The 27,250-nt window shown below is 33.6% G+C and overlaps 2 protein-coding genes across 3 annotated transcripts; one reads left to right on the top strand and one right to left on the bottom strand.

Moving 5' to 3' along the window:
- Window positions 1–4,134: 4,134 nt before the first annotated feature.
- On the bottom strand, window positions 4,135–4,569 carry LOC142639512 (uncharacterized). The gene has a single exon (XM_075813675.1). The coding sequence runs from the start codon at window positions 4,567–4,569 to the stop codon at window positions 4,135–4,137; it is 435 nt and encodes a 144-aa protein (XP_075669790.1).
- Window positions 4,570–15,612: 11,043 nt separating this feature from the next.
- On the top strand, window positions 15,613–27,102 carry LOC142639240 (S-locus-specific glycoprotein S13-like). 2 transcript variants are annotated; one of them, XM_075813384.1, is made up of 4 exons: window positions 15,613–16,867; window positions 17,047–17,166; window positions 18,655–18,705; window positions 26,919–27,102. In XM_075813384.1, the coding sequence occupies exons 1-4, from the start codon at window positions 15,622–15,624 to the stop codon at window positions 26,936–26,938; spliced, it is 1,437 nt and encodes a 478-aa protein (XP_075669499.1). In that variant the 5' UTR covers window positions 15,613–15,621; the 3' UTR covers window positions 26,939–27,102. The 2 variants fall into 2 exon arrangements, with proteins under 2 accessions (XP_075669499.1, XP_075669498.1); XM_075813383.1 differs by lacking the exon at window positions 26,919–27,102 and adding an exon at window positions 18,810–19,065.
- The last annotated feature ends 148 nt before the right edge of the window (window positions 27,103–27,250 follow it).

The following is a 27,250-nucleotide window of genomic DNA, read 5'->3' as shown; positions in this document are numbered from 1 at the left end:
CTGTGTTTGAACAACTTTTTATTAAGTCATGTTTAAATGAAGATGTTAGTTGTGTTTGAACAACTTAGTGTTTTTAGCCGTGTTTGAATAGCTTTTTGTTGAGTCATGTTTAAATGACGACGTTAGTTGTGTTTGGACAACTTTTTATATATAGCTGTATTTGAACAGCTTTTTATTGAGTCATGTTTAAATGAAAATCTTAGTTGTGTTTGAACAACTTTTTATTTTTCAGCTGCATTTGAACAACTTTCTAATGAGTCATGTTTGAATGAAGATCTTAGTTTTGTTTGAACAACTTAGTACTTTTTAGTTGTGTTTGAACAACTTTTTATTGAGTCATGTTTGAATGACTACGTTAGTTGTGTTTGAAAAACTTTTTATTTTCTAGCTGTGTTTGAATAGCTTTTTATTGAGTCATGTTTGAATGACGATGTTGCGCTTTACTTGTGACTTGGAGTCGTGGTATTGGAGCGTCTTTTAGGTTAACCGTTTTTTGTTTTGTTTTGAATGACGATTATATTGGTTGTGTTTAAACAACTCTGATTTAGTCGACTTTGGTAGTTGTGTATCAACAGCTTTAATGGCTTATGACGCCGTTGGTTGTGCGTGAATCGCTCTTAATTCAAAATTTTAATGACAAAGATCCTTGAAACGTCTCCCAAGGACAACTCCTAAGCGTTGCACACATTTTGATAGTGATAGGGCACGAATAATCATTGTTAAATATGTATTGACAAGTCATGGATAATCATTGATGAATACGCATGGATAATGCTTTCATGTATTATTAATCTTATGAGTGATGAAAGTAATGGTTGTCATACATATTGATATGAAGATTAAGCAACTTGGAAATGTAAAGTGTTCCTTACTGGTAGTATTTCTTCAAGTGTTCTATGTTCCATGGTCAAGGCAATTCTTGGCAATCTAGAGACCTTAGGTAGTAGGAGCCTTCTCTAGAATGATGGATTACTTCGTAGAGGCCTTCCCAGGCTGGTCCCAATTTCCCTTGTGATGGGCCCTTTGTTGCTTGTGACACCTTCCTAAGAATGAGGTCACTTGTGTTGAACCTTCTTACCCTGACCTTTTTGTTGTAGTATTTGGGTTTAGCCATTTGCTTTATAGCTTCTTCTCTGACTTCATTAATTAGGTCCAAATTGCTGTTAAGCTTTTGTTGATTCTTTGGTCTTCATATGTTTTGACTCAGAAGCTCATCAGTCCTACTTCCATTGGTATGACGGCCTTAGTGCCAAATGTCAGTTTGAATGGTGTTTCTCCTATTGGGACTCTTGTGGTCATCTTATACGCCCAAAGGACGTCTTGTAGCTCTTCAGGCCATGCCTCTTTTGCCCTTTCAAGCCTAGTTTTGATAATTTTAAGCAAATTTATGTTTGTCACTTCTGTCTGGCTGTTGGCCTGAGGGTGTCTTGGAGAAGAGTAATGATTCTTGATTCTCAAGTCTTGGCAAAATTTTCGAGTCTTGGCAAAATTTTCGAAACTTGGGACTCCAAACCTGTAGATGATGTTTTTCAATAGAATGCTTGTGACTTTAGCCTCTATTATAGTCGTCACTAGTTTTGCTTTTACCCATTTTGTGAAATAGTCAATTGCGACGATTAGAAACCTGGGTTGCTTCTTCCCTAGAGGGAAGGGACCCATGATATCAATTTCCCATTGGGCGAAGGGCCATGGTGAGGGTATGGGTGTCATCCTGGTCTCGTTTGGAAATTTACGAAATGTTGGCACTTGTCGCATGCTCTGATGATGTTGTATGCATCTTTTTGTAGGGTTGGACAGTAATATCTTGCTCTAAGCACCTTTCCTACTAGGGATCTTGCCCCAGCATGATTTCCACAGATTCCCTCATGTATCTCGCAGAGCACATAATCTGCTACTTCAGAGCTAGTGCATCTTAGATATAGGAGTGAGTATCCTCGTTTGTAGAGCATGTTGTCAATAATGACGAAGTGAGTTGCTCTGATCTGTATCTTTTTTGCTTCCATCTTATCTTCAGGGAGCCATCCTTCTTTCAAGTAACGGATGATGGGAGTCATCCACTCGTCTTATTCTTTCATCTTCAAAACTAGCCCCCCTTCTGTGCTTGGCTACCCCCATATCTCTACACATAGTTTAGAGGTTGTGTTGTAATTGTCTAATGAGGCCAATCTTGCAAGGAAATCAACTTCTGTGTTTTTGGTTCTTGGGATTTGCACAAAGTCTAGGATGTCAAAGTGCTGTTAGAGTCGTTGGACGATCTTCAAGTACTTCTGCATCCTTTCTTCTTTGGCTTCGTAATCTCCCTTTACTTGTCCAATTAATAGTTGAGAATTAGCTTGGGTGACAAGATTCTTTGCCCTTAGAGCTTTTGCTAGGCTTAACCCTGTTAGTAGTGCTTCATATTCTGCCCTGTTATTTATTGCTAGGAACTGTAATCTGACAGCACACTTCAATGTTTCTTTTTCTAGAGATATGAGCTCTACTTTTGCTCCTCCTACTTTCCTTGTCGCAGACCCATCTTTTGGACCGTCCATGTTTCCATCGGAGGTTCTTCTTTCTTATAGGGGTAGGTGAACTCTACAATGAATTTTGTTAGCACCTGGGCTTTGATTGCTGCTCGTTGTCAATATTCAATGTCGAATTGGCCCAACTCAATTGCCCATTGAATGAGTCGTCCTGCTGCATCCATCTTGTGTATCATCTTTCTTATGAGCTGATCTGTCACAACAACAATGGGGTGTACTTGGAAATAAGGACGAAGCTTTCTGGAGGCGATCAGCAACGCGAAAGCTATCTTTTTCATCCTTGGGTAACTTGCCTTTGCACCTTGAAATGCTTGGCTGGTATAATAGTCAGGCTTCTACACATTCCCTTCTTCTCTGATCAGTGCTGAACTTACTACAATGTTATATACTGCTAAATAGGGATACAACTTCTCTCCTATCACTGAGGGGCTTAGCAAAAGGTGGCTTCATCAAGCACTCCTCTAATATGGTAAGGGCTTCTTCGCATTTGTCAGTCCACCAAAAAGCTTTTTTCAGTACCTTGAAGAATGGCATGCATTTATTTGTTGCCTTAGAGACGAATCTGTTTAGGGCTACAACCTTTCCTGTTAGGCTTTGGACCTCCTTCACTGTCTTCAGTGATTGGACCTCAATTATTGCTTTTACTTTGTTTGGATTTACCTCTATACCTCATTAGGACACCATGAATCCCAATAATTTTCCTAAAGCAACAGCAAAAGCACACTTTGCAGAGTTTAATTTCATATTGTACTTACGTAGCGTGCTAAAGGTTTCTTTGAGATCATCCAAGTGGTTGGCTTCGTCCTTACTTTTTACTAGCATATCTTCTACGTGCACCTCCACATTCCTTCCAATCTGATGAAAGAATATGTTGTTCACCAACCTTTGGTAGGTGGCTAATGCATTCTTCAGTCCAAAGGGCTTAACTTTGTAGTAGTACAACCCTTAGCTGGTAACGAATGAGGTCTTCTTTGTCGTCTTTGTCCATGAGAATTTGCTTGTATCCATAAAATGTGTCCATGAAACTCAAGAGCTTGTGTCCAGCAGTTGAGTCTACCAGTTGATCAATCCTTGGCAAGGGGAAGCTATCCTTTGGGTAAGCCTTATTCAAGTCTGTGAAATCGACGCACATCCTCCACTTGCCATTGCTCTTCTTCACCATAACCACGCTTGAAGCCAATCTAGATAGAAGACTTCCCTGATGAAATCAGCTTCCAGTAGTTTCTCTACTTCTTCAATTACAGTTTTGTTGCGTTTTGGTGCAAACACCCTTCGCTTCTGCTGCACAGGTTTGCATTCCGGGTTAACGTTAAGATTGTGCTGTATGATCTTCCTATCAATCCAAGGCATATCTTTGTGTTTCCAAGTGAAAAAATCTTGGTTTGCCCTTAAAAAGGAGATCATTTTCTCTTTCTTAAGGGCTAGAAGTGTCGTTCCGATCTTCAATATCTTCGTTGAGTCTCCAGGGATGATCTTTACTTCTTGAGGTGTTTCTAACAGTTCAAGAATGAGTTTTGGTTCATTGACCATCCATGTGTGATTCTCTCTAGATGCTAAGGCAGCTTGATAGCACTCTCTTCCCAAAACTTGGTCTCTTTTGATTTCTCCTACCTTATGTGCTGTTGGAAACTTCACTTTCAAGTAATATGTACGTTGCTGCTCTTAGTCTATTGAGTGCAGGTCTTCTCAAGATGACGTTGTATGTTGAAGGACAATCAACTATAAGGAAATCAATTTCCTTGGTGACCTGTGTCGGATAAGTTCCTGCAATTACCATTAGAGTGATGATGCCTTTAGGGACAATTCTATCCCATGTGAAGCTTACTAGAGGCGAGGTGAAAGGCTTGATCTTCTTCTTATCTAGCTTCATTTTCTGAAATGCAGGGAAGTAGATGATATTTTCTGAGCTTCCGTTGTCAATGAGCACCCGGTGGATGTCGAACTCTTCTACTCTAAGCATGATTACAAGTGGATTGTCTTGATGTTGCCTGATGCGACAACCGTCTGTCTCTGAGAAGACAATATCAGGTTCGTCATTCCTTAGCATCTTCATTGGAGGGAGTTGTGAATGGACGTTGTTTATCTCTATTTGTTGTTATTCCTCACGAGATTGTCTTTATTTCTCCTGCAGGGGGTTTAGTGTCCCCCATCTCTAGAGTTTTGTCTTGGTTGTCCTTCCATTGGTACCTGTATAGCTCTGTCTTTCTAATGTATTTCTGTAACTTCCCTTGCCGGATTAAAGTTTCCACCTGGTCTTTCAAGTGTCTACACTCGTCAATACGATGCCTGTGGTCCTAGTGGAATCTACAGTACTTGCTCTTGTCTTTTCTTTCTACTGGAGTGCTAATTGGCTTCGGCCATTTCAGGGAAGGATCGTCTCTTATTTGCATAAAAACTTGCTTAATTGACATTATTAGAGGAGTGAAGTTGGTAAACTTGGGTTTCCTATCTGGAAGCTCCTTCTTTTTCCCTGTGGTCTGTCCACCACTTCGTGTCTCCTTCTTCTTATCCTGATTGCTGTTTGTTCCTTCGTCTCTCTTCCTTTTCGCCTTCATCTCCTTTGCGAGCACTGCATCCTTTACATTCATGTACTTCTGGACTTTACGGAGCAACTCCGCTACTGTTTTTGGTAGACTTTCAATAATTGAGAAGAAGAAATCTCCTGGTAACAATCTTGCTTGGAAGGTTGTTAGGATGACTTGATCTTCAGATTCCTTGTTGAATCAAGTGATGTACTACCTTAGTGATTCTCCTTTTGCTTGCTAAATGTTTAGAAGATGACCAGTTGGCTTTTTGTGCCTTTGCCCACCAATGAAATGATGAACAAAACCCTGTTGAGTTGTTCAAAGTTTGCAATGGTTCCTGGGGGTATTTTGCTGAACCATACTCTGGTTGCTCCCTTTAGCGTTGTTGGGAATGCCCTACACACCGCTTTATCTGGGGTCATCTACAATAGCATCAGTGTCTTGAATGATTCAATGTGATCCAATGGATCTTTGGAATGGTCATATGACTCCAACTGTGGGAGGCGGAATTTTGGTGGGAGAGGACGGTTCAGTACTTCAGTAGTGAAGGGTGAGTCTGTCCTTTGAGTCATCCCATTTAGCTTCTCTCTACCTTTGTCCTTCATAGCACTTTTTAGTTCTTCCACCTCCTTCCTCATCTTGCAGAGCTTATTCTCCACCCTAGTGGAATCTTCTCCTAAACTTTTTTCTCTCCTATTGGATTTAGAATGAGATTCTTCTTCATTTTGGTTTTCACCTGTTCACCGACGTTCTGCATTTTGAGACTCCATCGTCTTTCGCAACTCTTCATTCTGGCGAGTCAACTCTTCCACATTTGCTAAGAGGGCTTGGATTTGTTGTTGTTGCACAACATCTGGCTGAGGTGCAGTCTCTGCTTCCATCTCGTACTTCGAGGAACTCTTTTGTCATTGGGAAAGATGGCTTGAATGATTAGCATTCCCACAGACGGCGCCAAACTGATGATGCAAAAAATCAACAGTTGTGCTCCTCATCGTAGCGGATGGACGATACTGTGAATGGGGTCATCTCTGTAGATGAGAAACCTACAAAATGAACAGAGTGGAAGGGTAACACGCTGGTGTGGCGTCAGCCAAATCGCCTCCAATGCTTAAGTCAGTAAGGGAGAAAGATTCTAGAGAGAAAATGAGTACAAAGTGATTTCGTAGAGTATTTGTGTGTAGTTGGGCATACCTTGGGTTTCTGATACCTTCTCTTTTATAGTTGTATGCCTCATTAATGGGCAATGATGTGCTGCATTTATGCTCAACGGCTAGTGCGTTAGAAAATCTCTGTCAAGAGGCCACAACTTATTCTGTGACCGTTGGCCCGTCAGTTACGTTTTGTTATCAATGATCGTAATATATGCGTAACATCTTCTCTGAGTGAATAACGACCTTCTGACGACCATAAATTTGTGGTTCATCACATTCTATGCAAATTGCGTATCTTATTAGTTGTTCCAATCCCATAGAGTACGATATGAGCTAAAACTTTGAAACTCTATTTTTCTTTGAAAACTCCCACCATCAACCACATTATGAAATCATAGGATTTCATTAGGCTCCTCCTTCAAAAAAAAAAAGGTACAATGGTACCTATAAAGATAATTTTGATTAAAATCACAAAAGTGGTTGGGTGAAAACATGCCATTGAGAATCTGAGATTGCATGGATTACGAATAACCCACTAATAACCAAATAGGCTGTACCAGTTCAATTGCACTAAAAGTCCAATTGAATTGGAATGATTTAGGTATGGCTTTACTAGATTATTTAATTCGACTTTTGAGGTAGATTTTCTATATCTTCATGACCAAACTTTTGAGGCATAATTTTTTCTTTTTTTGTTTATTGGACTGCAAGATCAAATTATTATGTGTTGCACATAATAAGAAAAAGTGTGCTAAATATAATAATTGTCGAAACTAAACAGAATTTGAGAAAGGTTCCACAACAAAAAAGAACCATTGAGTCAAAAAATATGAAAGTAGTAATTGGAGTATAATTACAATGTGTACTCTATTATTGTTTCAAAACAATCATAGGTAAATACATTAAACTTTGGTTTTCTTTTCTTCCTTTTTTATTAAAATTTTTTTTTTATATAGAGTTAAACAAATGTCAAATGCAAGAAAACTAGAGCGTTAAAGATATATAAATTGAATGGGCAATACACAAATATAAAATAAAAATTATACAACATGAATATGAAGTAAGAAGTTGCTGTAGAGATTTCTAATTCTTGAAAACCCTTTTCATAATTGACAAACCAATCCTAGCTACCCATAGCCCCAAAGTGATCACATTGTTGGCAACCCACAAAAAAGCATCTCATCCACAAACTTTAGAAATCCAATGGAAAAACCGAACTTGGGGGAAAGGAAAAAACATAAGAAGGGAAAGAACAAACCTCAAAGGGACTTTCCAAATCTGATACCACTTTGGCAACTTTTGCGGAGGTAGACAGAGCAACTGTAAATTTATAGTGCCAAAAATAGCGAGTTGGATTTAATGAGTTAAAGAATGTGTAAGGTTGTTCATGGTGAGTTGTATTTAATGAGTTAGAGAATTTATAAAGTTACACTAATTATTTATATATAAATATTGTTTAAAAAATGAAGGGAAAAAAAAGGTAACATGGTTGATGATGTGGCTCAACAGGAGTTTATCAACAATAAATGCTATGCTTCAGCTTTTATATATATATATATATATATATATAGATGATTAACTAGCCGTGAACCCGCGCGTTGCACGTGATAATTATTTTTATGATGGTTTTATTATTATTATTATTATTATTATTATTATTACTATTATTATTATTTTACAATTTAAACTACTTTAATAAAGAGTTATGTATTTCATAATCATATTTTTATTTAGTATAGGAGCAATCATAAATCATAAATATAAATTTTGTCATATCAAAATGAAAACAATACAAAAATATTCAAAAGGCAAGTTAACAAAAATATTCTTTTTTTTTAATAAAAGTTATTTATAAAATTTTGTGAATCATTAAGAAGAATATGAAATTTGGAAATTATTCTTTTGGTTTTAAACAAACTTTCTCAAATCGTATTTTTTCTTCCTACAATCCAAAACACCGAAAAGTGTAACTAAAAAAATTAATAAAACTTAACAATGATTAATTGGACCAATTAGGAAAACAATTTGTTGTTGATAATCTATTAAAGTTATTTTCTTTGCAGAAATTGTAATTTTATCCACCCAAAACATATTATCAAATACACAATTATTAGCAAAATTTAAGAATTAAAATACTATATATGCATTGTTATAAAGTAATAATAATAATTAAAATAAAATTGCAAAAGCTAAAATTTGTCACCCATTCGATTATTTTTGTTTGGTTAACCTTTGTTTTTCTTTAAATAAATGTCGTTCTGGTGTACTTTTAATACAATTATTAAGAGTACTTTGTCCATCACAAAAGATTAAAAAATAAACAAAAATTATTAAAGTCTCATAGTTTGACATCTATATTGAGCATTATAAAAAATCATGCTATGTAATAGAATAAATAGCAAATTATCCAAATCATGCTATGTAATAGAATAATATTATATTTTATATACTATGTTTAATTCTTTAAAATGTAATAGGATAACATTTAATAATCAAAAAGAAAAAAAACAATTTAAAAAAAATTAAATCGAATTAACACAAAGTAGAGTTCTAAAAAATATAAAAAATTATAAACCTAAAGCAGAGATGCAAAAAAAATAAAAATCCACCAAAAATTGAGAGAGAGAGTCTTTTTTGTGAGGAAAAACTATGCATAGAATGGAATAGATAGTGACAAATTTATAGTAAAAATGTGTGAATAAGAAGAAACAAAAATAAAGGAAGATGAAGAGAAGAAGAAGAATGATATTAGTGTAGAGGGTAGTGGGGAGATGAAAAGGTAAGAGAGGAAAAAATGTTGGAGAAGTAGTAGGAAGATAAAGATAAGAGAGGGAGAAAGGTTGAAGAAGTGTAAATATTAAAAAAAAAATGTTAAAAACTATTATATAAAAATTAGAAAGAAAAAAGATAATGACATGGATGCTGATGTGGCTCAACTGAAGCATAGTAACAATAAATGTTATGTTTCAGCTTTTTATAATAATAATAATAATAATAATAATAATAATAATAATAATAATAAGTCAATTTTAACTAAAATATTTTTTTAAAAGAGTTTTAACCTATGTTCTCTGCTCCTGATAATAGCTCATATTCAATCATCAGAGACTTTACCAATTGTATGGAACCTATAACTAAAATACTCTTAAATCCCTCTAAACCAAGAAAAACGAAGTCCTAAGTTGTGAAAATTAGAAAAAGAAAAGAGTAATACTTCAACTATAAACTATTTTACAATATTTTACAAACTATTGATGTAGCAAATTCTTACTAGTTTTAATTTGAATCGACCACTAAATTTTTTTTTATTTACTAATAATTATTTAGCAAATCCTAAAATCACATTAACATTTTGTAAATTGCTGCATAATAGTTTGTGTTTATTGTATTACTCAAGAAAATAATAAATTTTATATTCTTTTGTATAAATAAAAGATATTGTTATTTTGCTCACATGATCATTTAAAAGGATTGTCCTACAGGGAAACTTGCCGACGTGGTGAGAGTGCTTGGACGAATGGACGGATACTTTCTCGTGCATTCAGCGACATAAACTTGTAGCCTAAAATGATAAGTTTGGATATTATGAAAAATCGCGATTATTGCAAACATACGATCTTTTTTTTCTTTTTTTCTTTTTTTTCCTTGTGGGCCAATAGACATTGACTTCTAGGGGAAATATAACTATTTAAGAAATTTCCGACTTCTAGTGAGTGTCAAGAGGACGTTGTAGACAATCCAAGAATTGGTCAATCTTTAGGAAATTTATAATTTCTTTATAAAGGAAAATTTTGGTATATTTTAGAGGTATTAATATTTTTAGTCAGCAGAATACTCTAAACTCAGGGGCAAAACCAAGAAATTGCCTTTAGAGGGCCCACAAATGATAAATAAATTTCATCATTCATGAATAAAAAAAGACTAACTCTATACTAAATGAACTCATGAAAAGAAAAATTTAGTATTCATTCAGCATTAACAAATTATAAATATAAATAAAGATAAAATAAATTATTTTTAAGACATTTCAACTTAATCATTTAGGATATATTAGAACGGAACTTTGTGTTCTTTTGAATTATGAAAAATATTTATTATTAATTTTGTACCAAATTTTGGAATAATTTCTCCTTTGCTGTACACAATCAAAGAGTTCGCTCAAATATATATCATCTTTGAAACCTCATTTTCATAGTTTCCATGATTGAAATGTTCGTTAAATTGTTGTAATAAAATTTAATAAAAATTAGAAGAATAAGCATAAGTACAACCACTTCATAAACAAATTGGTAAGTTAATTTTTTTTTTAGTCCTTACTACTATTGGCACAATTAAAAAATATTTATCAAATTCTTAAATTCCAAATGTCGAACTATATTATACTAATACGGGTGATTGTTGGCTATTGATGAAAATCTTGAGGCTCCGGATTTCCATGGCAAGTGGATATGGAAGATCCAAACTTTGCCCAAGATCAAGTTGTTTCTTTGGAAATGCTTACACATGAGCTTGCCGGTGAAAGACATTTTGACGCAACGTGGTATTGGTGGTTTGGGGGGTTGTGATAGTTGCACAGAAAGGGAGGAGAGTATTAATCATGTTTTGAGGGACTGCCCGATAGCAAAAATCTTTTGGGAGCATTCTAGCTGTCCTGACAACCTCAAGCATTCCTTCTCGGATGACCTTGTGTCTTGGATCAAAATAAATGCCTTAGAATCAGCAAAGGCAACTGGCAAGGACTACGATTGGTGCAATTTTTTCCTGCTGGGTTTGTGGAATCTGTGGCTGCAACGAAATAGAAAGGCCTTCAAACAGCAGCCCTCTAATCCGAATCTGGTCCAGGCAGTGGAAATGCAAACGCGGGAGTTAATGTATTGCGTTTTGGACCCCAACAAGAGAACGGATAGGCTTTTGAAGCAAGTCAAATGGCTGAAGCCAGCTGAAGGATGGCATAAACTTAATACCGATGGCTCATTTGTCTGCACTAGTGGGCTGTCAGGGTGTGGTGGCTTGTTGAGAGATTGTGCGGGTCAGTGGGTGGTTGGATTTGCTAAGACCATCAGTGTGAGCTCAAGCATCGCAGCGGAGTTGTGGGCTTTGAGGGATGGGTTGGAGCTGTGTTTAGATAGGGGAATTTCTGCAGTGGAAATTGAGCTTGATGCTTCTGCGGCAATTTCCTTAGTGTCCAGCAGTGTCAGTACTAATGGTGCCTTGTCTGGTCTTGTTGATGATTGCAGGGAATTGTTGCTGCGGCTGCCTCAGTTTAAATTATCTCACTGCTTCAGGGAAGCAAATTTCTGTGCTGATGTTTTAGCAAAAATGGGGTCTACTTCTAATGTTTTGTCTTTAGTTTTTGCCTTTCCCCCCCCTGCTATTTTTAAGCTGCTGTATGATGATATGAATGGCGTGTATCGCCCCAGACTTTGTACTAATGTTGCTACTGGCAATAGTTCTTAATTAATATTATTTCCAGGTTTACCAAAAAAAAAAAAAAAATACGGGTGATTGTGTATTTTTGCCAAAAAAGAAGATGTTTAGTGAAAAAAGAAAAAAGAAAAATCATCAATTCAAAAAAGATTTATATATCTTTTGAAGATTCAGAGTTGAGTTAAACATATGCAGCTTCAATAGGTGTTCACTAACTTGATAATTTACTTCTGGTAATTGGAAATTTATTGCAACATTAAAAATACCAAATCAATAGTAATACTCAATTGAAAAATAATTTTTCGATGGAAAGATGAAAAACACTTAGGTTTCGTTTGGGAGTTCATAAGGAAATGAAATGAAATGGAATGGAATGATCATAAAGGAATGGAAATGAATGGAATGTATTTAAGTAAGGGAAATAAATGGAAAAGAATGGAATAGAATAGAATTAAGTAATCTTGATTAGATGTTTTAAAATAAAGGAATGGAAATAAATGAAAATGAATGGAATGTAAGCGATCTTGTTTGGAAGTAACATGGAGGGAATGAAATGAAATCATTTTATGACAATATTGCTATTAGACCCCTATTTTAAAATAAAGAGTTGAATATATAAAGGTATTTTGGGAGTTTTAGTAATTTCATTCCCTCTCATTCCTTCCAATTTCGGGGGAATGAAAATTTGAGGTTTTAGGCCTCGTTTGGGAGGAGATAATGGAATGGAATGGAATGGAAATGAATGAAAAGAATAATTTTAGAATATTCTTCCCTTCCCTTGTTTGGGAGTTTTAATCAAGGAAGTCAATACCGTACCAGAGGCTGTACCGGTTTGGCTACCGGAACGATATATTTCGGATACCGGTCAATACCGGTATACCGTTTCAGATTTACCACTATTTTATATATATATACACACACACACACACCAAAATCTCTAGAACCATGTTTATAAACATATAATATTTCACTTATATTATAATAAATATAAAAGTTTATCATAAAACATTACCTCAATTCAAAACAAATTATTCATAATTTAAAATTTTAGTATCAATTAAAAGAAAAAAAAAACACAATATAAAAAATAGAAAACTTAGTTGTTCATTGCATACTAAGAAAACAAATAATACTAATAAGTTAATGTAAATAAGTTACCATTATGCCCTTACAAAAATTTAAAAATTACAAAACTAAAAAAAAAAAAAAGTTTTTTTTTTTTTTTTTTTTTTTTTTTTTTTTTTTGTACTGGCTGGTATGCTTGGTACTGGCCGGTATTGCCTGAAATTGGCCGATATGGCCGGTACGCGGCCGGTATGGCCGTTATTTTTTTCGGTACAATATAGAAGTGTACCGGTACCGGTGCACTGGCCGATACGGTATGTATCAGCCGGTACGGTATCGACCACCCTAGTTTTAATGGAAGGAATGGAAAGTTCATTCCCTTATTTGGGAGTTTAAGTGAGAGGGAATGGAATGGGTAGGAGGGAACACTTATTGCTCTCTATTTCCTTAAAACCTTAAATTTTCATTCCTCCTAAAATTGGGAGGAATGGGAAGGAATGAAATTATATTTAATGATTTTATTATTAAAACTCCCAAAATACCTTTATATATTCAACTCTTTATTTTAAAATAGGGGTCTAATAGTAATATTATCATAAAATGATTCCATTCCATTCCCTTCATGTTACTCCCAAACAAGATTACTTACATTTCATTCATTTCCATTCCTTTATTTTAAAACATCCAATCAAGGTTACTTAATTCTATTCAATTCCATTCTTTTTCATTCATTTCCTTTACTTAAATACATTCCATTCATTTCCATTCCCTTATAATCATTTCATGCCATTCTTTTATGAACTCCCAAACGGAGCCTTAAGGGAATAGAGAGAAATGAGTATTCTCTGCTATCCATTTCATTCTCTTCTACTTAAACTCCCAAACAAAGGAATGAAGTTTCCATTCCCTTCATTAAAACTCCCAAGCAAGGGAAGAAAATAATGTTTTAAAATTATTCATTTCATTTCATTCTATTCTCTCCTCCCAAACGAGACCTTAAGTAATCCTTTGAATGGAGCAAGACAACATGTCCGAAGTCCCAAACTTTTGATTTTAGGTCTCAAAGTATGCCAAACACCAAAATGTCATTATAAAACACATCTATATAATATCTAAAAGTTAAAGCGTAACATTTATTATTGTTACACTCCTGTTAAGCCCTATTAGCCTAGCATTTCAATTTATTCGGTCTATTTCGGTTCACTTTGGTCCATTTGTTCTACTTTGGTCCAATTTAGTCCATTTAATCTAATTCAATCTACTTTGGTTCAGGTTGGTCCATTAGGGTCCACTTTAATCATTTCAATCCATTCTAGACTAATGGGGCCTTAAATTGATTCTTTTTTCAAGTTGCTTTTTCATTTTTTCACTCAAAATTTTATTTTTTTTCCTCTTAATTTTAGGTTAAAAAGTATGAAAATTTATTCTATTTAGGCCAAACTCTTTAGTTTTGGACTAAAAAATATAAACAAAATAGGCATTAGAAATTAGGGATATGGGTCCTAAAAAAATTAAAAAAAAATGATAAATATTCACAAAATTACCTTCAAATTCAAGATTCAATAATATAGGCTTTATACTTATATTTGGAAAGAAAAAAATGCCACAATTTTAAACTTATATAATAATTTAAACTTAATGTAACATGTTATATGTGTTCCATGGCCAAAATGGGCTTTTGCCCTTTTCACGAAAAAAAATCAGCATGTTGCCCCCTTTTCCAAACTAATTAGGGAAATACCCCTCTTTTGAAACTCGATTTTCTCAAAATCGAGTTAAGCCTATAACGACGTTTTAAGGAGCCTATAGTGACGTTTTTAAGGACCTATAATGACGTTTTGTAACTCGAGCTCCATGAAGTCGAGTTATAGGTTAAAAAAAAAAACTTGCATGTAACTCGATTTCATGGAAGTCGAGTTACAAAACGCCGTTATAGGTCCTTAAAACATCACTATAGGCTCCTTAAAACGTCGCTATAGGACTCCAAATTTTTTTTTTGAAACTCGATTTTGAGAAAATTGAGTTTCAAAATAAGGGTATTTCCCTAATTAGTTTGGGAAAGGGAGCATTTGCCCATTTTTTTGGTGTGAAATGGGCATTTGCCCATTTTCGCCCGTGTTCCAAAGAATTTTATTTTTTATTAATATTCTTGTATATGTTCAAATTAAGCAATTGATTTAGGTATATTTAAAAAGAGTCTTTTTAATAAAATTTTCTCTATTTATATAAAACAGTATATATATATATATATATTATTTTTAAAAAGGACATGAGGTTTTGTTAGCACAAAATCGATTTCAATATTTAATAAGTCTAAATACACAATGAATTTCACAATTTTTTTTTTAAATAATTGTGATGATAGGTTATAATTGGTGTAACAAAAGTATTAGAATTTGTTTTGTGCTGCTGTTGTTTTATTCTTGTTTTGGAAGCGGGCATCAACCACATATACGAGATAGGTGGCTACTTGAATATGGGGGGATTGATTTTCAAGTGGGGGCCCAAGTGAGACCTGTTGAGGTGTGGTTTCCATCAATGAAACGATTGTTGGAAGTGGTAGCGCCACCACAAGCTAGTGGTAACTGATAAGAGTAAAGAGGTTGACGTCTCGGTCTATGTTAAAGTAAGGTCATTAGGCTTTATTTATTTTTATTTTTTTCAAGACAAAATGCCTTAAGTATCGTATGGGCTACGGTATACTGGTGCGAGAAAGACCCCTGTTCTGTGGAAAATATGAAATGTTGAAAAGTCAAGAATGGAGTCGATATTGACAACTTTCAATGTGTAAACACATCTGCAGTTGCCCCTTCCTGCTCTTTGTTTGAGTTGTGATTGATAAACAAAGAAATCAGTATGTGATTTCTTGCATATTTTCTCTGTAGGAGGTCTGTAACTATGAAATCAATGAATATTCTCTCTTTTATTTTTATGCTTACATATTTACTCTTTTTGTTCTCCAAAGTCTCCCTTGCAGGAGATAGAATTACTCCATCACAAAATATCAGCGGCGCAAGGACCTTAGTTAGCAATGATGGAAGCTTCGAACTAGGTTTCTTCAGTCTTGTTAATCCCAATAATTACTACTTGGGAATATGGTACAAGAAGCTCTCAGTTAGAACTGTTGTTTGGGTTGCAAACCGACTCAACCCAATCAATGACTCGTCTGGCTTGCTGATGATAAACAGGACAGGCAGTCTTGTGGTTATGAGTCAGAGTAAGGGTGTTGTTTGGTCAACAGGATTAGGAGCACAAAAACAAGCCAACAATCCTGTGTTACTACTCTTAGACTCAGGAAATCTTGTACTAAGAGATGGAAATTCGGAGACCTCTTTGTGGGAAAGCTTCGACTATCCATCTAATACATTGTTACCAGGAATGAAGTTGGGATGGGACTTGAGGAAAGGTATTAACTGGAATCTTACAGAATGGACAAGTCCAGATGATCCATCTCCTGGAGATTTAACCTATTGGATAGAAAGGCATTCATACCCTGATCCTGTTATTCAGAAAGGAACCAACAAATTTTACCGTACAGGCCCATGGAACGGCCTCTGGTTCAGCGGTTCACCGGGTTTAAATCCAGCTTATGATGACTACTTTGTTTCTAATGAGCATGAAGTGTACTACACCTACACCCTCAAAAATAAATCTGAAATCTCAAGAATTGTTTTGAACCAACTCACCACTTCTCTTGAGAGACACATATGGAATGAAGCTAGGCAAATTTGGCTCCCCTATTCATTACTGCCTAAAGACAACTGTGACAATTACGGGTTTTGTGGACCCAATGCAAATTGTATCATTAGTTATAGTGGGCTTGCTATCTGCCAATGTTTACTAGGATTCAAGCCCAAATCACCAGAAAGATGGAGCTTAATGGTGTGGTCTCAAGGTTGTGTACTCATTAAGCCATTGAGCTGCCAAAAAGATGGGTTTAATACATATTTTAACTTGAAATTGCCAGATACTACAAATTCTTGGGTAAACGAAAGTATGAGCCTCAACGAATGCTGGGCCAAATGCTTAAACCACTGTTCCTGCATGGCTTATACAAACTCAGATATCAGAGAAAGTGGCAGTGGCTGTGTCATGTGGTTTGGTGATCTAATGGATATTAGACAGTTTCCAGTTGGTGGGCAAATTCTATATGTCAGAATATCGGCTTCAGAATTAGGTATGCCATTAATTTTGTAATAGAAACTCCTTATTGAAGTCAATTATTTTTCCACTATACTTTGCATTCTGAATTGATTTTGATTCTTTAAAAACTGCTCTGCTTTCACTCGCTGTTTCGTATCCTTTAGCTGTAGTTTAACTATAATTTTCTTTGCTGTGTCAAATTCAACAATGAAGTGGCAAGAGAACATGGTCGTTGGACGAACAAAGCATGGAGAGGTGTTGCTGCCGTTGCTGTTGTTGCTGTAATGGTCGGAGTTGTCCTTTATATTTACAGAAGCAGAACAAACATAAAAGGTACTTTACTCTGACAGCCGTTGCAAACATATTTTTATATTTAGAGCATCCCAAAGTCAATTTAGCAAACACTCTCAAAATATATTGTACATAAAAGGGGGTAAACTCAAAAAAAAAAAAAAAAAAAAAAAAATTGAAGTGCTGCGTAGCTTAAAAATTTTAAAAATAAATAAATTTTTAATGTGTGGTGTTAAAAAATAGTATTTTGATTGGTTGTGATTATAATTTATTGTGTTGGATATATTTTATTTATATTATTTTAATATGTTAAATTTTAAAATAAAAGTTTTGATGTCGGATGTATTATAAAGTAAAATATTAAAATAGGTAAAATAGTGTTTTAAGTTATTAAAAACTTTTTTTTTTATATAGCTTTAATGCTCTTAAATTTGGTAAAATGATAATACTTATGGCTGTTTTACAATTTTACGCATTACAAAAAAATACTGACCATGACTCAATAGAACAGTCAACCCACTTGAATCCCAAGGAAAAATATAGGTATGGACAAGGATTTTTGCACCAGTGAACAAGGGTCAACTTGTACCCAATTTTTTGAACTGGGGGTCTACCCGTGATTCCGTGAAGCACAATCTTGAACCCTTTATTAGTTCCCGATTAAAATTTTTATTTTATTTTTTGTCTTATTATATATATATTGGTTTTTGGACTCTTGTAACTGTGTGAGAAATTTCGCAATTATGAACTTTTTACTTTTGAATGATTAGGAATTTGATTATTTAGAAAGTTGATATATTGCCAACACAAACCAAAAATAAAAATTCAATTGAACTTGTATTTGAAAGAGTCTAGACTTGCTGGGAGGCAACATGTAAAGTTGAATGTTCTATCTTAATCGAAAGATAAATATAATTGGCTTTAGCTTGCCTTGTTCGTTTGGGTGCAGATTTTAGCCATGATTTTGATGTTCATCTTTTGTTAAACCCACCGAATGTGGTGGTTGATTTACTGGCTAGAGAGAAAGCTGGTACTGCTTTTTGTAATAAACTTATTGTCCTTTAATTTTATCCAAGCGTCATTTACCAAATATATATATATATATATATATATATATATATATATATATATAATTGGCTTTTTGAATTCTCTTTAATGGCATGTGGTCTCTTGAGAATTTCTACAAATGTGGTTTCTTATGAATCAACTCTTAGTATTGGAATGATTTCATGATTTGGTCATGAAATCATCACCACCTTCTCTTCTTCTTCTTCTTTTCTCTTAAACCTTTTTGCTCAACCAACCCGAAACGACCCATCAGCATATTAATATATATATATATATCTCCAGTCCACACACATACACAAACACACAAAAAGAAAAAAAGAAAAAAGAAAAATCAATACGAATCTCTCGTATTACATAAAGTGTCTCTCTTTGTCCTTCAAAAAAACTTTTAGTATTGGATCTAAAATTCTTACTTAGTATTGATTTTTTTTCTCTTTTTTTTTTTTTTTTTTTTTTTTGTAGATAAAATTGAAGCTCTTGTTCGCAAGCAAAGTTGGTTCTATAGATTTAAAGGTAGTATTTAATCCATTTAAATAATAGTCATGTCATAAAATTTTATTTCTTTATTGACTCGTTTTCCTTTTATACTAAAGTTATATTAAAATTCTATGTTGTAGGTGAAAATACTGACGAAATTACTTCTCAATGTGAGATGCATTTCTCGAGTATGAATACTTCCACTATTGGATCTACTACTAACATTAAGTAGAGTCAGATATAATTCATTTTAATTATTTACTTATTTTTTATAAAGGTGACTTAAAGAGAGGTCATAAAAGCCCATTAAGGCTTAAAAGAACTTTAATTAATTGATATATTGATATAATATTAAGGCCTTAAAAAAGTTTTTCCAATGTATTATCCACCCCACGACAAGTGTATCTGTCTTTTTTTTATTTTATTTTTATTTTTATTTTTTTTAATTTTTAATCTTGATCGAATTATGTATTTGCTCCTGGTTAGTCTTCATCTTGCCTTTATATGTCTTTCCCAAAAAAAAAAAAAGGAAAAGAAAAAAATAAAAATCTTTCCTATATGTGTCAATGTTAATTGTGTACAAAAACTGACAATATAGCATTCTTATTAACTTTTATGTGATCGTGATGTCATTGGTAATGGTCCCAATTTGTAGCTTAGAAACATACGCGCATTTTCGCCGTTTGGACTGGTTCAGGAAAAGTCCATGGTCTCTCTTCAGATGTGGGAATAATTAGCCCATGGGCCAATTTTGAGGTAGGCATAGAAGTCACCAGCCGTGTTGATATTCGACTTGGGCTCTTTGTCCCTATTTCTTCAACTTATAACATGGAAGCAAAGACGTTTAGAACTATAAATCAATGAGCCCCTTTTCCTATATCTATTGGTGACTTGAAAATATTTTCATCTCTAGCTTAGATATTGATGGAGTATCAGTGATTACAAGACTGATCTAAGTTTTGGATGAACTGGCTATCTACCTGCACACTTAAAATGGATTAGATGACTTACGACATACCAGTGATGTTAGTCTAAATTTATCCTACTGGAGGAAGAGTGTTAATATAGCTATCATAATCCCCTATTTTTTTTTTTTTTTGATAATCCCCTAATTTCTTAATCCTTGCAATTTTTCCAAAATCATGTGCGTTATGGACTTCATTGGGGGCTATTGACTCACACTAATCATAGGTGCAAATTTGTCGTATTTTGTCTTTGTAAATTGTGCGTAGTTTGTGTGCGAAAATCTCAATTTGAGCAAAAACTCCAAAAATTGCAATTTTAACACTAAAATCAAGGGAATGCTAAAATTAACCTAATTTGTCTTTATTGAATATCAAAATAGTAAATTTTATAAGTCAAGATGAAAAATGACCAGAATAATATTCATTGATCAAACTTTGATTGAGTTGATTAGCAGTCAAATGAAGTCAAAAATCTTCAACGTCCCAAAACTACCATCTCTTATCCATTCACAAACCCTAAAAAAAAAAATAGAGATTCGTTTCGTCCAATATTGAGCGATCCGTTTCGGTACTTAAATCGTTTGGTTTGGTGGAATTACTAAACCTTTACAATGTTAAAAAAGGCCCACCAGCCCTAATCAGTTTTCACTATAGTTGGGAGCGAATGGCTATAAGGGGCAAAGTCGCAAAGAGCCAGAGAGAGTCAGAGAGAGAGATAGGGAAATCTGAGGGACTTTATTAGGCCGGCCTCCCTCCAAATTCCACCTTCAAGTCACCGTTATACCTCCTGAAACATTTCCTGTAAAGTTTTCAGTTATGATTTTAAAAATTCCTGACAAAATATGTTTTTGGCTTTGGTATTTCAATTGAATTGCTTTTGATTTAGGCTTAATTTTGGGTATGTAACTGTTTAGGATGATTACTAGATAATAATTATTAATTTTATAGTTAAGGTTTCAATATGTTTTATTTGTTTTTCTTCACAACGTTGTTGGGATAATCATTTAATAATTTTTATGTTGTCCCTAAATCTGCTATATTGGTTATTGTTTATTTTAATACGTTATGCATAGACTTGGATGATGGATGAATTAGAAATTGAATTCATGGACTGATGGGGTTGTAGACGTAGTGGGTGTTGACAAGTCCAACCATTTATTCACTTCTGTTGATAGTGTTTTTGTTGCTTTGAAAGACTAAAAACTATCAACATTTATATCATAAACTCCCTTTTGCAACCCAGGTAAGTTAATGCATATAATTTGGTCTAATTTTTGTGCTACCTTCAATCTTCTGCAACTTAATTGGTGGGTCTCAAACATTATCCTATATTCTATATCTGTTTCTGGGATTGTGCTTTAGTAAAATTTGGGAGCATTAAGAAGCATGTGACTTTATTACTTTAAAGCATATGTATTTAATTACAAAATGATATGGGTATTTTTTGTTCGTTGATGAGATTTATTTGAATTGTAGTATTGTAGCCTTTTGAGCTCCACTGGGCTTTTCAAAAAAATAAAATAAAAATTATGAGTGTCTTTTTTTTGCATATATGGCAGTGTGGGAATGATTTTGTAATAAGTTCCCTATCATTTGTCCTTTAGATCATACAAACGTGTATATTTATGTCACCATGTTGATTCTCAAAAATCATATTTTAAAAGTGACATATTCTGTTTTCATGTTTTTTTTTAAAAGGTGATAATTGGGTATATTTGCAATTAAAGGAATAAAGTGAACATACTGCAATAATGCAGCAAGTGAATTTCAACAACTAGAGATTTCTGATATTAAAATATTGCTAGCAGCTTGCTTTAGTAGCCTCACTTACAATTAGAAGTTTTTTTTTTATGATATGAACAAATTGTATATATAAACCTTCTAATCTGTAGTAACCATTGATTATGATTTATGTTCTTGGCAATGAATCCAACATAATATTCATTACACATATAGACATAGATAGGCATACACATGCTATGTAATTAGGACACATCAAGAACCTTTCTTTCGTGTAACAATGATAGAGGATACTTAGCATATCTTGCTTGGGTTTTCTCAAATTATAGGTTTTTAGTGCTTATGTTGTGATTTTTTTTTTTTAATAATAATTCAGCCAAAAAAATTTATTGAGTTGTATAATTATCATGCATGCATTTTTTTTTTTTTAAATTGATCAATTTTATTTAGGTAGTTCTTGAATACAAAGCATGATTTGATCAAGTTCTTCTGTCATGAATTGAGATTTTTAGATGTGTTTTTTCAAGTTGGTTTTGTAGAATATATCATGCGCAACTTGCTATATATAAAAGCAGAACAACTATCAAACGTAATTAGTTAGACACCATTTAGAACAACTTTAAAAAGACAAGCCTAAGATTTGTTAAAAAACAAACTCTGCCATTTTTTTTTCCTACCGTTTGGCGGAGAATGATAAAAAAAGGTCCCATGTAGGGGAAGATAGAGAGAGGCTGGAACCACTACCGGTGAGTTTTTATCTTTGCATTTAAGTTTGTTTGTTAAATATGATTAGGTTTTGATATTTTGTTTGGATTGGTTTTGATTTGGATCTTCAAATTAAGTGTTTCTCTTGGCTTTTCAGTTTCATATTTTAATCAGGTTTTGAAATTTGTTCGGGTCTTTTTTTATCTCCACATTTAAGTTTGTTTATTAAATATGATTACGTTTCAAAATCAATTTCTCTATGCTTGAAATTTGCTTATTTATTAATTGTTTTGTTTGGTATTAGAATACCCAACTTGATGGCTGTTTATGGCAAAGTCAATAAGAGTTTGCAACCCAGGTAACTTAATCCATTTAATATAGTCTAATTTTGGTCTTACCTTCAATTTGCTGCAATTTAATTGTTGGGTCTCAATCATTATTCTATAAGAGCACGTTATGAGCAACTTAAGCCAAATATAAGAGCACATTGTGATTACCGTAATATATTAGTTCTTAATATTTATATTCATATATATAATGATCTTATGTGTAAATTTTTGACAATTTGTAAACAACTTTTTTAGTTGGAGCAGATTTAGCCTTCAAATAGGTGAAATTAGACAAATATTTAAGCCTGAACATGTTAACACTTAAACTTAAATCTGAAATTTTGCAGATTGTACAAGTATGTGTTTTAACTTTTAATGTGTTTGGAAAAAAATATTGATTTGAGATTGACGTATTCTCTTAGAGACAGCCTTTAAACTTGCCATTATTGGGGAAGTTTGCAGATTGTACATTTGTGTTTTAATGTGTTTAGAAAAATGAATTGATGCATTCTCTTAGGCTTAGAAATGACAAGGTTTCATGGTAGTAGTAGTGGTGCGCTACATAGTCATACGAGATATTAATGGATTAAACTACATGATAACCAACTGTCTCTTTGAGTTTATCTAATGGCCATAATTCCACACTATAACTATTTCATTTTTCATTCATGGTATTTTGAATTCCGATTTTTAAGACATCACATGCATCATCTGAGCCTATATTATTTCTCATTTATAGTGTTCACTTTGATGCAGTTTCTAAAATCACTTGATCAAATGTACTCTTTGCATTATTATTAACATGGTCTTACATTTCAAATGTCTTATAGACCTGATTTCAAATCAAATATCTAATACTATATATAAAAGCAGAAACTAAGAGAAGGTAAGTCTCTACAATTAAGGATGTTGCTACATGTAGGAAAAAACTCCACTTAAAAATTTGCCATTTTCCAGAAAAGAACACAAAAATTTGTGACTTTAAAACATCAAGCCTTTCAATTTCATTCTCTGAATTCTTTTTTTTTTTTCTTTTCTTCTCTTCCTTCTTTCTTTTTTCTTCAATCCTTATATGATGGTTGCTGTTGAAAGGTAGAGATAGAATTATGTTCTGTTTTTTATTTTTGAAATTTAGGTGTTAATTATGTTTTACATTTGGGTATTTGGTTTAATTGGTTATGCTTTAGGTTTATTTGGTTGATTTTTTTTTTTTTGGAGAAAAATTTAATGAAGCAGTGAGCCATATCACTAACACAAGATTATGATTAGTGAAAACCAGAACAACTACAAATAGTTCAAAGGTTAAAATTCAAATGTTTTACTCAAAGGTACAAGCTCTTATAGTTATAACTTAAAAGATTTCAGTTATCATTTTTTCTAAATCATGTGTTGATGCCAGGTTGGTCATTTTCAGAACAAGTGTGTCTTTTTTCTTTTTCTTTTTCTTTTTCCCCTTTCATTCATGCCCTAGATTTAATCCCATAATCAAAGAAGCGTATAAATGGAATTTTGAGTTATTTGCATTGCGTATGTGTGCTAATTAAGAGATACTTTAGTTTACAAGTATTTATCCTTGATATTATTTATATACACATTGATTTTCCAATTTATAATGTTTACATACTAGGTTTAATTCTTTAGTGCATGAATGAATTTAGTTAGTTTGAATATAACTGACTGATATTAGCTAATTAGTGGCAATGCTAAAAATAATTTCTAAGAATTCCAGATTGGGTTCTCCTTTGAAATAGTTGTTGTTGGTGGCAAATTATTTGATGATGTCTGTCATCTCCTTAAATTAGATTCAGTATAGACCAAGAGTTGGGAACTAAGGGAATGCCTATTTCTTTTTTTATTTATTATTGTTTTAATTTTTTGGTTTCTTCCTTTCTATTTGGTGTGTGTGTGTGTGTGTTATATATATATATATATATATATATATATATATATATATATATAAAGTAGCGTTGGAACAATGGTTTAGTCCCTTGCAAACAATGGTTTCTTGCATCTATTATTTTATTTTGTGTATGTTTGCCGGAATTTTTTTTTTAAATTTATTTTAAGCACATTGTAATATATAACTTTAGATTTTGTGAGAATTGTTTCATATTTTTCATCTAAAATCTTATTAGTGGTTTTGTTTATTTGTTGATTGATTGGTTGATTCTAATTCTGTCCATTGTAATTAACAATTTGAAGTTGTTTTACTAAAATGAGTTTGGATTTCACAAGTATTGGTGTGATATGCTTGACATATTAACATGGAAATCAAAAGAGTAATTGACATTGGAGAATGAGGAGTAAAAGAACAGAACGTTTTCAAACTATGTGCTAGAAATTAAGGTTATGTTTTGTCTCTAAAAACCCAAGGCTTATTAAAAAAAAAAAAAAAAAAAACTAACATAAAAGGCCTTTTGTTTGTGGTTAGCTTGCTTGATATATATCATGTGCTTTATATTTTGTTTCTAGATGAAAACTATTGTAACATATGAAGGGAGTGATATTTTGTATTGTATTTTATAGATAGAATTTTTGCAAGTATAGGACAAATGAGGGGTTGTACAACATGCACTTGACGAATTTTAATGTATTTTTATGTTAATTGTTTTCTATTACATAAAATGATCCCGCGCATTGCGCGGATTAAACACTAGTATAACTAACCACCAGAATTCATCATTTTACATCCAAATTTATATTTTCAAACAATTTTTCCAAGTCTGACAATAGTCAACCTAAGTTTGACCTTGATTTGACCAAATTAACATTTGATCATCCAATTTGGGATAAATTTGAGCTTTTTATTAAAGATAACTGAATTCCCTTTAAAATGATTGCTCACGGGTCTAAATCGGACATAATAATAACTGCTCTTCTTTTTTTGGAGGACTATAGGTTTGTATTTTGGGTTGAGGATTAAAATACACTAATACACACACTCTTGCACACACAAAAAATAAACTAAAATTGTGACTTGAAATTGATGTGCAAGAGTGTATGTATTAGAGAATGTGTGATAGACACTACTCATTTTTTCAAATAAATATGGTCTATTTCTTGTGGCTATCCCTCTGGACTCTGGACCTTACCCTGTGCCTTCATAAGAATAAACAAATCTTTAAGCAAGCAAGGCAAAACCATCATTTACATGGGGAAGTATGTCACAGACTCACAGGGTAGTGGAAGTATATTTTTATAGTTCATAATAAGCATTAACAACCTGTTCTAGAATGCAGTGGATTGAGATCGTCAAGTGGGATAAAGAGCTTAATTGATTTATGTAAGGTTGAAATTTATCAACCATTTTGTTGGCTTTATTCGTGCCAATTTGCTTGTAATTCAGTACTTAGAAACCATGTATTTAGGTGGGATTCATGTAAGGGTAGTGTGTGAGAAAGTATGAAGAAATGCTCAAGACTGTGCAGTGAAGCAGGGACTCGCGGCTAGATCTCACAGGTGGCTCGTGGCTCACAAGCCGCCAAATGATACACATGAGTGAAGCATGCAGAGAAGACGAACAGTCATGCCAGTTGGAGCACTACAGGACAAAAAGTCTAGTCTGGCCATTCTGTTTGCTCGTGGCTTGAACTCGCGACTCAATCAAGTCGCGAGGCCAAGCCGCCAGCCAGCTCTGTTTAGAAAAACCTGACTCTTCGCATTCCATTCTCACTCTAGTATAAATACCCTCCTTATACCCACGAAATGTAGAGAGCTTCTAGAGAGAATTTTGAAAGAGAAACCCTAAAGAAAAACAAGATTGACTCATCCACAATCTTCACATAGAGACTCTTCAAATTCCTCTCCTCTCTTCCTCTCCATTGTTACATCCTTGAGAGGTACATTACAAAAACATTTTCTCACCATATCCATATCTGTGAGAAGGTTGTTTGGAGCTTTGGGAAGCACTTAAGAAGGGACCAATTTCATATTGGTTGATGCTATGGGCTTTAGCGGAATCCGGTAAGCTAAAGAAGAAATAGGTTCGGCGCAACCTCATTGGAGTAGGAGCTTGGAGAGCTTAGGTACACTAGATAGATTAGGTTTGGAGGGTCTTCTGCTGTCCATGTATCCCAACTACATTCTTTAGTAGATTATTGACCGCTTGGAGAGCGGCAGAGAGGTTTTACGCCGAGGGCTTTGGTTTCCTCTTCAATAACACATCGTTGTGTTGTCTTTGTGTTTGCATCTCTCTTCCCTTAATCTTTGCCATATAATTTCTGCTGTAGATGTGATTTTATTTGGTTTAGATTATGTTACCAATTTTGTTATAAGCTTATGTTCATTTTCCACACATACTTTGTTTGATTTTAAGCTTGAATTAGTAATTTGTAATTTGGGGGTCTAAACGTTCAAAGATGTTTTACACGTTTTTTGAACTCTCAATTTAAACTTAACACAAATGGATCTTCAATGGGGAATCTGGAACTGGCAGGAGTTGGAGGTCTTACCGGAGATGATAGGCGAATGTCTTAATAGTTGTATTTGCTGACATAATTTATGTATTCAGTTGCAGTTACAGGTTGTTGAGGTGGAACGTGATGTGAGGATTGTAGTTCGTATGCTTTCCAAGGCCACAAGTTCTAATAATGTTCTTTCTTCAAATCTAGATAATTGTAGGGAGTTGCTAAGCTAAAAACTGTAGATTAGGATCGGGATTCGGTGTTGCTTCAAAAAAGCCAATAAATGTGAAGATGAACTAGCACGGAGAGGGACCAGCCTGCAACAGGAGTTCATTATGCGATGGGCATGTACTAATAGGAATATAGTTTACAAATTATAATGATGTTCATGAATACAATTCTATAATGACAATGTTGTATGAGTTGCATTGGTACAGCC

This window comes from Castanea sativa, chromosome 6, assembly GCF_040712315.1.
Source record: "Castanea sativa cultivar Marrone di Chiusa Pesio chromosome 6, ASM4071231v1".
NCBI classification, from domain to species: domain Eukaryota; kingdom Viridiplantae; phylum Streptophyta; class Magnoliopsida; order Fagales; family Fagaceae; genus Castanea; species Castanea sativa.
This window is presented reverse-complemented; position numbering and strand designations above follow the sequence as displayed.